The sequence below is a fragment of the Hydra vulgaris genome, chromosome 09 (assembly GCF_038396675.1).
Source record: "Hydra vulgaris chromosome 09, alternate assembly HydraT2T_AEP".
NCBI lineage: Eukaryota > Metazoa > Cnidaria > Hydrozoa > Anthoathecata > Hydridae > Hydra > Hydra vulgaris.
In genome coordinates, this window is record NC_088928.1 from 45025001 (window position 1) to 45038408 (window position 13408).

Here is a 13408-nt window from a genome sequence, read left to right on the forward strand (position 1 = left end):
CTCATCTCCATTGTTTTCGTCACATGGTGCTGCTGGAGTTTCCAATCAAAACCATTATTTTCATATCTATTGACAAAACAATTCTCCAAAAGACAGACATTTGTTTACTATTGCTAGAAAACATTGTAAAAACGTTTTATCTAACGCCAAAGCCTGTATTCTCAGGTCATGAAATCTCATAATTTATCACAAATATTAGGCTCTCATGACTTATGGAGAATATTTAATTGTATCAATAATAAGGGCAAATCTGTTATTCTATCTCTCTTGTTTGGTTCAGACTTTGTCACCTCACCTGAAGATAAAGTTGAATTGTTTGTTAAGAGCTTTTCATCAATATCATCCCTTGATTTCACCAGATGTGTTCTATCTAATATAGCCATCAAACAGGTTGATCCATTGGTTGACATTCGTTTTACTCCAGCTTCTGTATCTAAAGCGATTTCCTCATGAGACTCCTCTACACCTTGTGGTCCGGGTAACATACCTGTTATTGTCTTGCAGAAGTGCTCTCCGGAGCTGTTGTCTATACTTTTAAAACTATTTAACTTGTGCTTATCAGAGTCTTGTTTTCCAGCATTTTGTAAAGCGGCAGTTGTTATCCCTATTTTCAAAACTTCTGGAGAGCAATCTAATTTGTCTAACTACCGTCCCATTAGTCTTCTTCCTGTCATAAGCAAGGTTTTTGAGTCTTTAAATAACAAACACTTAATCTCTCACATTGAATCTAATAACTAATTTTTTGATCATCAATTTGGATTTCGATCTTCTTATTCTATGACTGAGTTGCTAACAGTAATAACCAATAGGTTTTATTGTGTATTAGATAGAGGTGGAGAGATTAAGGTTATTGCTCTTAACATTTCTAAAGCTTTTAATAAAGTGTGGCAAGCTGGTCTTCTCCATAAGCTTTCATCTTACGGTGTATTTGGTGATTTCTTTAAGAATATTGAGTCCTTCCTTTCCAATTGTAGTATAAAAGTTGTCCTCATTGGACAGCCCTCTTTTTCATACCCTGTAATTTCATGGTTTCCTCAAGGTTCTATTCTTGGCCCTATGCTCTTTTTAATTTACATTAACGATCTTCTTGATACTTTCACATCTAGGATGGCATTGTTTGATGATGATACTATTATTTGTTATTGTCATGAGAAGAAGCCAACACTCTCTGATTGCTTGGAGGGGGCATTTGAGCTTGAAAAGGATCTCACATCTGCTCTTGCATGGGGCTCACAGTGGCTTGTGAACTTTAAATCAGATAAAACTCAATTTTTACCAGCCAACCTTTATCGCAGTAATTTAGATCTTCCTATATATATATGAATGATAATGTACTTGATGAGTCATCTACACTTCATCTTCAAGAGTTAACTCTTACTTTCGATCTTACGCTTCATCTTCAAGAGTTAACTCTTACTTATTGGAAACTGTATATCAAATCCATTGGAAAATTAGCATCTGATAAGGTTACATCTCTTTATTGAGCTCGACATTTTTCTACTCCGGATTGTATTTTTTGTCTCTATAAATCTCGAACCCGCCTTCTTATGGAATACTGCTGTCATATCTGGGGCAGATCTCCTAATGATGTCCTTTCTCTATTCAACAAGGTGCAAAAATGCATTGTAAACATAGTTGGACCTGCTCTTGCATCCAACCATTATTACATTGCTGTAATGTTGTTTCTCTTTCTCTTTTCTACAAATACGATATTTGGCATTGCTCTAAAGATCTATCGTCTCTCATGCCATCTACTATATTCATTCTTGTGTTACTCGTTATTTATTCATTTATCATACAAATCTCATCTTTCATCTGTGAATGTTTTCCAAAAGTGCTCCAAAAAGACTCATTTCTCAAGTTTTTTTCCTTGAACATCAGTGCTTTGAAATTTGCTTTCTTCATCTTGCTTTTCTGATTCCTATAATTTGCAATCTTTTAAGTTGTCAGTCAATCATTTTCTTGCTCTACAATCTTTATCTTTTTTCTTCCAGTAAATTCCAACTCTAATACTGGTTGCTTGCAGCCTTATTGGAATCTAAGATGTTAAATATATATATATATATATATATATATATATATATATATATATATATATATATAAATATATATATATATATATATATATATATATATATTATATATATATATATATATATAAATAAATAAATAAATATATATATATATATATATATACATATATATATATATATCATATATATATATATATATATATATATATATATATATATATATATATATATATATATATATATATATATGTATATATTTACATACAATTTTAAAATTATTTTATTCAGCTTTCATATTTCTCTTGCAAATACTTGGTGTTGAGAGATGGAGGGGGCCGAATAACATTTTTTTATTTTTGATTCTTTTGTATGACTTTTACCATAACTATTAGATACAATAAACACTAAACAATCTAAAATATAAACTTGCTAAGTTTATTTAAGTTCACAATTTTTTACCAAAATTTGAAACATTTAATACTATTGCAATGTCTGGTTATTTAAAAGTATACATTACACAAGGCACATCACTGAAAGTAAGCATTAAAGAAGAAGTTTGTTTTTCTACTTGTTAATACGATATGTTTTCTGCGAGATTTCATAGAAGTAAAATTATCCCTTAGAATTTGAGCTGGTCACATTCAATTGGAATTAATAATAATCCCAATAGACGTTTGTTTATTGCTGTTGATCATAGATACTTTTTGATAATTTACCATGCACCGAAACGCCACCCAGTAGTAGCTGGTGGAATAAGTTGAATTAAGTAAATATTATAAAAAACTGAAAAAGGAGAGACCTGGTATTATCTGCTTCTCAATCAAAAACTGTATATCTTTTATTTGTAAGTCAGTTGTAAATGATGAAGATATTGATTCATACTTTTCTTTAAAGTGTCATACTCTACCATTGCTTGTTCATGCCATGTTTGTATTGCTACTGCTTTTTCACATATATTTTTATTGAATTTGTGTTTTCCTCAGAAAATATTATAAAAGAAAATAATATAAAAGCAACAGAAGCATGTGTTGCTAAAGTCATGAAATTGTTTATTTGCTCATAACTAGTTATAAGTGTTTCCAAAACATTGAAGTAGCTTTTATATTTAAGGCATATAGTTAGATCATTAACTCTTTTATTTTTCCAAAGTTCTCCTGTCATGAGCATCTTTTTGCTAATCATTTTTTTTAAGTTCAGTTTTTACATCTAGTTTGGTACATTTTTCTTTTCTTGTAACATCAATCAACTGCAAATGAAACCTACATCTTTTTTTTTAACTGATTAGCTTTTAACAAGGCTACAATCAACCACTATTAAGTTGGAAGTTACCAGAAAACAAAGATTAGTGTTAAAGAGTAAGGAAACGGTTGGCAGAAGACTTGAAAATTTTTAGATTGTTGAGTCAGAAAAATACGAAGATGTAAAAAGTTTTGAAGTATTGAGGGATGGGGGAAAAAACTAGATTGATAAAAGGCTTTTAGAGCTTGAAGGGAAACAGAGTAAAAGGATGTAACTATGCTGAATGACAAGTCAAGTGAAATAGAGTACTTGTATAAAAGGGAGAAAGATGCAACATTAGGACAATGGGAGAGAAGCTTAAGCAGTTGGAGCAAGGCCAACTACATTTACAATAATTTTTTAGAACCTTTTCTAAAATAGAAAGAGCATCTTTAGATGAAGCATTTCAAAACTGATAACAGTATTTCAAACAGGGACAAAAAAAAAGTTTGTAAAAGTATAGAATTGAATTTTAAATAATGATCAGCTGCTTTTTCAAAGTGATCACTTTGAGAAAAAGAGAGAAAAAGAGAAAACTTTTTGTCAAGGCAGAAAATAAAGTTAAGTTATTAGCAAATAGAGTCACTTTAGATGAAAGATTGTTGGAGATATCATTAATGTGATAAGAAACAATAATGAGCCAAGGATAGAACCATGAGGTACCCAAAAAGACATTGGAAATAAGAAAGAGAGTTGACCTTCAAGGATAAGTTTAATACTGCAGTTAGAAAAAAAATGATATGACAAGCTTATAAAAATAATGAGATGTGAAGGAATAAAAGCTTCTATACCTACCTAGCTCTGGAAGTTTACATAGGAGGCGCATTTATCAGTGGAGTAAGAAAAGACATCAGTTCAAGAATCATCATGAATAAAATCATGAAAAGAGTCCCAGCCAGTTTTAAGGAAGTAGTAGGTAGTGCAATGGTAGGGTAAGTCAGAAGAAGTAGGAGATAAAAGATTTATAGAGATCGTTGCATGGTAAGAACTACCTAAAGAAGAACATGGAGAAACTGAACATAAGATAAGATCAGAGAAAAATCAAGTATTGAGGGTAAATGATTAGGGTTGTCTGGAAAATATATCACAATTTCAACTATCTAAGTAAGAGATTGAGAAAAATTAAAGTTTTGAACTTTGGTGCCAGCAGGATTAGTGGTGTTAAAGCCAAGCCATTCAGTGTGATGAACATTAAAATCACTAATAACCAAATATTGGCAGCGGGATAAAGAGAAAAGGCTTGTCAATTTAATCAGGTGTTGCATATAAAAGAGTGGAGTCTTAATAAGAAGGAGAACAATAAAGAACAAACAAAAAAGTAATTAAGGAACAAAATTCTATGTGGAAACACATAAAAGAATGGTCAGAGGATTCAAACCTAGCTTCTTGACAAATAGGTGAATTAATGCATAAGTATATACCCAAGCCAAGTATATGAAAATTGGAGTCAAATGATAATAGCCATCAAAACTGAGATCCAAAGAAGAAGCAGTTAAATTCAAATTAATTTCACAAAGAGCAAGTAAGTTTGGTAAATTTTGCAATATGTAAGTTTCAACTGATAAAAAGTTACTTTAAAGACCATGAGTATTTGTAAAAGATGTATTGAAGCAGTTAGGTGATGGTGATGGTTATTACCCATAACAATGAGTTATACAGTTATTTTAGACCTAGTATACACCTCCAACTATATATATATATATAAGGCAAAAATAGATACTACTATAGACATGACAGATATTAGCACCCCACATCCTATATTAAACCTAACACTACATAAATCCAACCTAGTTATTTTTTAATTCATACCAATGTTTTTCTTTTGTATTTTCTTGTAATAACTTAATTTTATTTCATAACATAAAATAACTGCTTTTATCATAAAGGAGAGCATATTGGTCAAACTAAAAAGCAAGTTAAAGTTAAGTTAAATGCTGCTAGAGGAGGCATACTTTTTATTGATGAGGCATATGAGTTAGGTCAAGGTCATTACAGAGAAGAGGCAATAACTACCTTGGTTGATGCAATGACAGATCCTAATTATAAAACTGTTATAATTATTGCTGGATATCCTCAAGATATAGATCTGATGCTTTCAGTAAATGTTGGTTTAAAAAGCAGGTATTTAAGATATTTATAAATCTTAAAGTTATGTATCAAATTTTTATTTTAAATTAATTAGTTATTATTTATTTTATTTCATTATTACAAGCAAACATAAAAAAAAAAAAAATTTTAAAGAAAATAATCAGCAAATAGCAATTCATAAATAATTTATAAAAAAGTATTTATAAATGATATTTCATAGTCATTGTATTGTTTTCCTTCGTAACACATATTATACCATATGTTATATAACACATAATATGCATATTATACATACATAATATAACATGCTTTGAGACTTAAAATGCACCTCATATTACATTTCCTTGCATACTATGTTTAATATACCATGTTTACATGCAAACCATGTACAATATACTATTATTCCTTGCTTACACCATACTATATTGTCACATCTTCAATTCTCATGATCGTAAGTATTTTGGAGATTCCAACATTTTGTTTTATTTAAAAGCAATAAAATAAAAAAAACATTTTTTATTTTATTGCTTAAACTTAGTCTTAAATTATTCTTGCCAAAATGTAATAAAATCTAACTAAATATGTATTTATAAAAAAGCTTTATTCTCAATTAACCAGAAAATTCAGTTTGTTCAAAAGTATGTTTACATTATAAGCCTAAATAACTTTTTAATTGCAAATATATTCGTTTTTTTTTTGTTTTAATTTAAATTTGTTTAAATTTGAAAGCTAAAATCAAATTGTGATTTAATTATAAGAATCATTATTCTCATCCATTACATGATATTCTCTTCTTGATCCAAAACCTCCTGGAACCTGGCAAAATCTGCCTGATAATGTTGAAACACATGGGAATATATTTGTTATTTGTTTTCTTGACTAAGTTTCAGTATGAAAATTATAAATGTGTTTGAACATTGTATTAAATTTTATAACAACTTCTTTTGCTAACAACTTGTCTTATTTCAAAATTTTGTTAAAAATTTCGAAAACAGTTTTTGTCTTTAAAGTCAAAAGTATAAAAAAAACTAAATTTATTTTGTTTATTGTATGCAAATGTATGTGTATATATATATATATATATATATATATATATATATATATATATATATATATATATATATATATATATATATATATAAATATAGCAGCCACTCTCTCATAGAAGTACCGCCATTTTTACATTAATTTTGAAATTTTTAAATTTTTTTATTTTTATTTTTAAGTTTTATAAAATTAAAAAAAGTAACAGTAATTAAAAGTGTATTAATAATTTTTAAAAATATATATGAAAGAATGTTTTCAATTAGTTGTTTTATTGTCAAAACCAGTGGCATAAGTAAGGGTGAACACACCCTTACAAGGCGAAGGGTCCTGGAGCTAAAGGGATTCTGCGGAACTTTCCTGGGCCTTTTTTTCCCAATAATGTGCAGGTTTTTGTCTTCAGGCTCCAATCGACAGGCTCCAATCAAAATCTTGCGGGAGAAAGGAGAGACTAAAATTTGTAGATATGTCACTGGTCACAACATGTTAAATTTGTTCATTACACTTATTTTAGGTTCAAAAGATTTATGAATTTTGAAGATTGGAATAGTAATGATTGCATTGATTTTCTTCAAAAAAAAGCTGAAGCTGATAATTATGGGTTTGATTCTGATGTAAAAAATATTTTACATGAAGGATTAGAAGAGGTAGGTTTTTTTGTATATAAAATTTATAGAAAGAATAAAAAACTAAGAAAAACTGAGATTTAGAATAATCAAAGATGTACACTACACTAAAATAATAAAGACCACACAATAATCAAGATCTACAACCACAGTTAAATGCTCAAGAAAATATTTTTTATTTTATTAAAATTATAAACGTTACAAATATTGTTGTAAATATTTTTATTAACATAGTTATAACTATTATTGTTATTCTACATAATAAATTGTATAGTTAGTATAGAGATCAAACCGTGATCAGAAGCACTTAAGGGTGAATGTGGAGAAACTAAGCACTGACTAGAATCAGAAATAAAACATAAGTCAAGTAGAGAGTGTAAATGATTCAGATTGTCTGAAAATTGAGTTAGAAAGTTGACTAATTGTATTAGAAGTTGAAAAAGACAAAAGTTGTTGGCCTTAAAACCTGCAGAGTCACTGACACTAGAGCCAAATCATTCAGTGTGATAAGCAATAAAGTCACTAAAAACAATAATATTGGCTAAAGAATAAAGAGAAAGGGCTCAGTCAATTTAATCAGAAATAACATCAAAAAGAGTGCAGTCTCAAGATGAATGAGAGAAATATAGAACAATGAGAAATATGGTAGAATGAAGTGGCGCTAAACGAAAGCACATAAAAGAACAGTCTGTGGATTCAAATCTAGTTTCCTGACATATGAGTGAATTCTTACGAATGTAAACGCCCAGGCAAAGCATGTGACTATTTAAGTCTTTACGAACTAAAGGAAGATAACCATTAGCATCAACATCAAGACCGCAAGATGAGACAGCTTAACTCAAATTAGTCTCAAAAAGAGCAAGTGATTCTGATGAACTATACAAGAGATAAGATTCAATTGCAAAAAAATTACTTCAAAGACCACAAATATTAATAAATAATAGATTTAGAGAACTGGGTGATGATGATGCTTGTTTATGTTTTATAGTGTTTCATACTTTGATCTTTTTGGATTTGTTAAAAAACTTGACTTTGAGCACAGATACTACTCAGGGCACTATTTAATAGTCCTAATTACTATTAATAAACCCTAACCCTTTAAAAAATGGCTCCAAATGTAGCTCTGACAATGCACACCAAAAGTACGAACTTGGACACAATTTATGCACAGCATGACACTGTTAGTACAGAACCATAAAACTGGCTTTTAGAGCAGTGCCCTCATTATGAGAAAATAGAATGAGTTGTCTTGTAATAAAAAGTGTGCCCTCATTATGAGATAATAGAATGAGTTGTCTAGTCATAAAAACAAAGATAGAAGCAAAATCCATGCATCGAATCAAGAAGATCCAGTATTCAAAATCCTTAACCGGAAACAGTTTATAATAAATATAATAATGTTAGCCTAATAGACAAAGAAGGGGTGCAAAGCTGGTCAACATATAAAATCTGTTTACCCATTAAGTACGAAGAGCCCCAAGGCAGGGTGTGTGAGTTGGTTTCTGCTAGCTTTTGCCTGAAAAAGCATATCCTAAAAATTAGGCTAATTACCTAACATTCCTATTAAATGGTTAAGAGATTGTTTCATATGTTTTTGATTAGTTCAAAATTAATTTAAAATGACTTTTTGTAAAGTTTGCATAAGATCATTGTTAGACAGCGGCATACTTGGTATTAAGTATATGTACATATATATATATATAAATATATATATATATATATATATATATATATATATATATATATATATATATATATATATATATATATATATATATATGTATAGATATATATATATATATATATATATATATATATATATATATATATATATATATATATATATATATATATATATATATATATATATATATAGATAGATAGATAGATAGATACAACCCTCGGAATTAGGGGGTTGGCATTTAGCAATGCCAACCTAACTGCCACCCTAAAAGTGCTAGACCTCGTTCTTACCATAAAAAAAGGTCTTACCATAAAAAATTGCCAACCTCGTATATAGAGTCAGTTTTTTAAAAAAAACTTATTCTATTCTATTCTTAATTGTTATTAAACAATGAATTTGCAGAATAATTTAAAAGATGATTTAACATTATATTGAACATCATGTATTGTTGAAATTCTTTAACACCGTCTTCTTACTTTTTAAAGTATTCAATAGTAGAAATCAGAATCTAATCAAAGAATAATGAGTTATTGTTAGGTCTTCTTTTATTTTAAAATTAGTATTATATTCACAATTTCAGGTTTTTCACCTTCATTGCGTATTTTTTTTCAGCATCTTTGAGCGTTTGTTGTAACATTTTTTGATAGATTTTAAATTTTTTCTTTTTTTTTTTTTAAATTTTTACATCACTAGGAAAATTACAAATGTAGATTTTTATCTTCAACTGTTAAATAGATTGGCTGGTATTGCAAAATTTTTTTCTTTGAAAATAAACTGTTCAGGATGTAAACTTAATATGATGTAATTTATTTAATATGATAATTTGTATTATTGTATAATTATTGTATAAATTGTATTAATAAATACAATTTTTTTGTTTTTCCAGTAAAATTTTTATTACATCTAGATTACATATGGATGTAGTTGGTTAACCTAAATTGCATCTGAATGTATTTTATTAATGTGCATTAGATGGAAGCTGTGAGCCAAGGCCTAATGCTGGTGTATTAAATACTTTTGATAAAGTCTGGCATTCTGGTTTTCTTTACAATCTTTATCTAGAAAAGTTTTTAGGATTACTGAATCCTTTTCAATTTTAGTGTTAAAGTTGTTTTTGATGGCCAACACATTCCTTCATTTAGAGTAATTTCTTGTGTATCACAAGGTTTCATTCTTGGTCCTGTCTTATTTTTTCTTCGTCTCAAAAAATATCCTAATAATCTTATTACTAAAGTGGGTTAGAACTAATGTTGAATCTGATCTCACATTTTTGACAGATTTTCATCTGCTATTAAAATTTGAAACAAAAGACAGTTGTTTACTGATAATAATTATTGATGAATAGCGACTGCATAACAATTGAGAATAACAAACTGAGTCAGTTGATTATATTGTCATTAAGAAAGGCTTAAACTTTATCTCTAACCTAATCTTGAACTTTAGTAAATCTGTAATATAAAATACTAGTAATTTATTTGTAAATTTAAACTTTCTAAGAGATTAAGATTATGTTTATATGTTGTTCTAATATGGTTAAGATAAATTATTAATACTAAAAAATAAAATTTTGATAATAGTAAAGAGAAAATAAAGTGACAAAATGTTTAATAAAGAACTTATATTATCATTATTAATTGCTGAAAGAAATTAATGATTTGTTGCATCTACCTCCCCCATAGCAGGGAAGGGTTAAAAAATTCTCAAATAGCAATAAACAGAACAAATCTGTTTAACTCTATGCAACACGAACTCATTAGCCTGCTATTCAATTAAAATTAATAAAACTGAGTTTTCTACTTTATGTCTTCTTTTATTATCTTCCATTTCTGATCTTGCATTTTAACCATATATTTAATTGATTTCAAAGTTGAAATCTGCTATGATTACCTTTTTTTATAGTGTGCGATAGAGACATTATTGGGGCAGAGGTTGCTCATCTTTCTTTTTTCAAGAAGTATTGACATGGTTGCTAATTTAGCGAACTATTATCATATTTTCCACCGACTAAAGTACGTTCTTGCCTGAAGTAGTGAGAATTTACTGTTTGGTTATGTTTGGTTGCACCAACGTACTGTAAATGTTCTTGTATATTCAAAAAACTTTTATTTGTTTAATTTTTTTCTTACATAAGTAGTGATTGCTTTCAGCCTTGTTAGAATTAAATTTGTATAAAAACGCTGTTAAAAAAGTTTGGAAGTTTCTATTTAAACTTAATTTTGTTTGATCATTTATTCCAAAATCTAGATGCAGTAGCAGATAAAATATGTACAGTAGAAAATATCTGTCAAATTTGATCATCATTGCGTCTATAGAGGGTTTATCATGCTCTAAAGGTTTGGCAAAATAGCCCATTATTTTCAGTAATTATTTTCATTTATATTCGTTAACACAGATTTTAAAATCTCAGTTGTTCTTTTGACTGCTAATGACAGCATGGAAAAACTAGTGTTTGAAATACTGCTTGAAATATGGTGGTTTAAAACAGTTATTGAGAATGTGTACAAAAACAACAGTATGTGCAAAACTAAAATTACAGGTAAAAATTTTAAAATGAAATAGGTTACATTATTAATTTTAACTAGATTGCTAGCATGGCAATCCTGTTAATGAACAGCTTCTTTAAAAAAATTTCAAAATTTATTAAGAGTTTTCTGTGATCAATGATTCTTCAAAAAAATCTAACTTAGCTTATTTGTCAAATAATAATGCTACTCTTGAATAGAAATACTTTTTTCAAGTTGGTTTATTAAAATTAGAACATTTTAAAAAATTTAACAAAAATAATATTGGTTTAACTATACTTTTTACGATACAAAATTAAATTTCAAAATGAGTATATTATAGTAGCTAACCACTACTTAAAGATCAGACAGTTCTCTAATCAAATCTAATCTGCTAACTTCCCATTTTATTTAAAAATATATTTTTATTTTTATAATTACTTTTTTTACATATATTTTTTCACACTACTTATGGATTATTCTACTATTATTTTTTAAAACTGGGTTCCACTCATTGCTTGCTGCTTTGAGCCTTGGACCTCTAGGACTAGATGTATGTCCCAGGTCTGCATTCCGGTCTTATACTTCTTTTTATTAGATTTTTTTTTTTTAATTATTTATAGTTTTTTTTAAATATATTTTAATTTTTTATTATAATTAGAATTTTTTTTTTAACAACAGTGTGCTTTGTTAATAGAATGTTTTTATAGACAAGTTTAACTAGAGTTGAGTTTTTAGATATACTGAATTTTTAAAAATCTATTTTTAAAAAATTCGGTATCACACTTATTTTTGACAGCATGCAAATTATTTATTCCGAAACACAAATATAGATAAAAATAAACTCTTGGATGACTAAGGAACTAAAACAGTTGTTGAAAATAAAACAATCGCTATGGCATAAATTTAAATGTTAAATGGAATAATATTACATTAAAAAACTGTTATAAGTTAAAGAATAAAGTCAAATATAAGTTAAAGTTATAAGTTAAAGAATAAAATCAAAAAAGGTCAAGTTGGGCAAAATTGCTTATGAAACGGCATTAGTAATAAGTCCTGAAAAAAATGCAAAAATCATTCATGAAACAATCAGTTAAGGAACTTATTAAAGCTCTACGAATACCAAATGATGAAAGTAAACTTACAACTGATAAAAATGAAATTGCTAATTTATTAAATGACTATTTACAATCTGTTTTCAATTCTAATAAAGATAGTTAATAACATGGATGTTATTATATTATTATTGATGGAAATATGGTGAAATATTTTTTTGATGACCTCGATGAGAATAAAGCTGGTGATGACAATGGTGAATGATAAAACAACTAACATGAAAAGTTTCTCTTAATTCAAAATCTTAATAGCTTAAAAGTTTTTGATTCTGTAAACCATTATTATTAATATATCATTTAGAAATAAGATATAAAGAATGATTAAAAAGAGTTATTATTTATTCAAACAGGGATCTAAACTTAACTATCAAAATACCAACCTCTTTTTTAACATTTATATCATGTTCTAAAAAGAGTTATAAAAAAAATCATGGAGCATTTAGAACACAACCATTTGATCTCAATAAATCAAAATGATTTTGTCAAAAAAAAGTTGTGCACAAGTAATCTATTAGAAACTTTAGATTTATTTTTTAAATAGAATCAATAAATCAAAAGCTGTGGATGTCATATTTATAGACCAGGCTATGGTGTTTGATAAAGTGCATCTAATGAGATTGCTGCAGAAACTTGAAGCCTATAAAATATCTGAAAAAATCTTGTCTTGGATTAAAAAAATTCCTTTCAAAAAAAATGCAACAAGTCATCATAGGTGATTGTAAATCAGAATGAAAGTTCGTTTTATATGAAATACCTCAGGGTAGTGTACTAGAACCTCTTCTATGTATTATGTTGATTAACAACACCCCTAATCATTTAAAACACCTGTAACAATTTATGCTGATAATACAAAACAAGTTCAATCAATAAAATGATTAAAAGACTGTCATAGTTTACAAAATACATTAAAAGATATTGATTAATAGTCAAAATGGTGATTAATGTGTTTCAATTATAAAAAAGGAGAAGTAAAGTGTTGTGGAAAAAAAATGAAAATTTTAACTATACAATGGGTGTGGCTGTTAACAACCCAATCTCT

General features: G+C 27.8%; 1 protein-coding gene across 4 annotated transcripts in view; it reads left to right on the top strand.

The window, feature by feature from the left end:
• LOC136084818 (uncharacterized) overlaps positions 1 to 13408 on the top strand; it is an 84817-nt gene that overhangs the window by 64987 nt on the left and 6422 nt on the right. For 2 of the 4 annotated variants that reach the window (XM_065805860.1, XM_065805861.1), the window contains exons 8-9: positions 5198 to 5432; positions 6958 to 7090. The exons of 1 other annotated variant lie outside the window; for it this stretch is intronic. In XM_065805860.1, coding sequence (XP_065661932.1) covers positions 5198 to 5432; positions 6958 to 7090 — 368 coding nt within the window. The remainder of the gene's footprint in view (positions 1 to 5197; positions 5433 to 6957; positions 7091 to 13408) is intronic. One more of the 4 variants, XR_010640877.1, reaches the window with a different exon arrangement.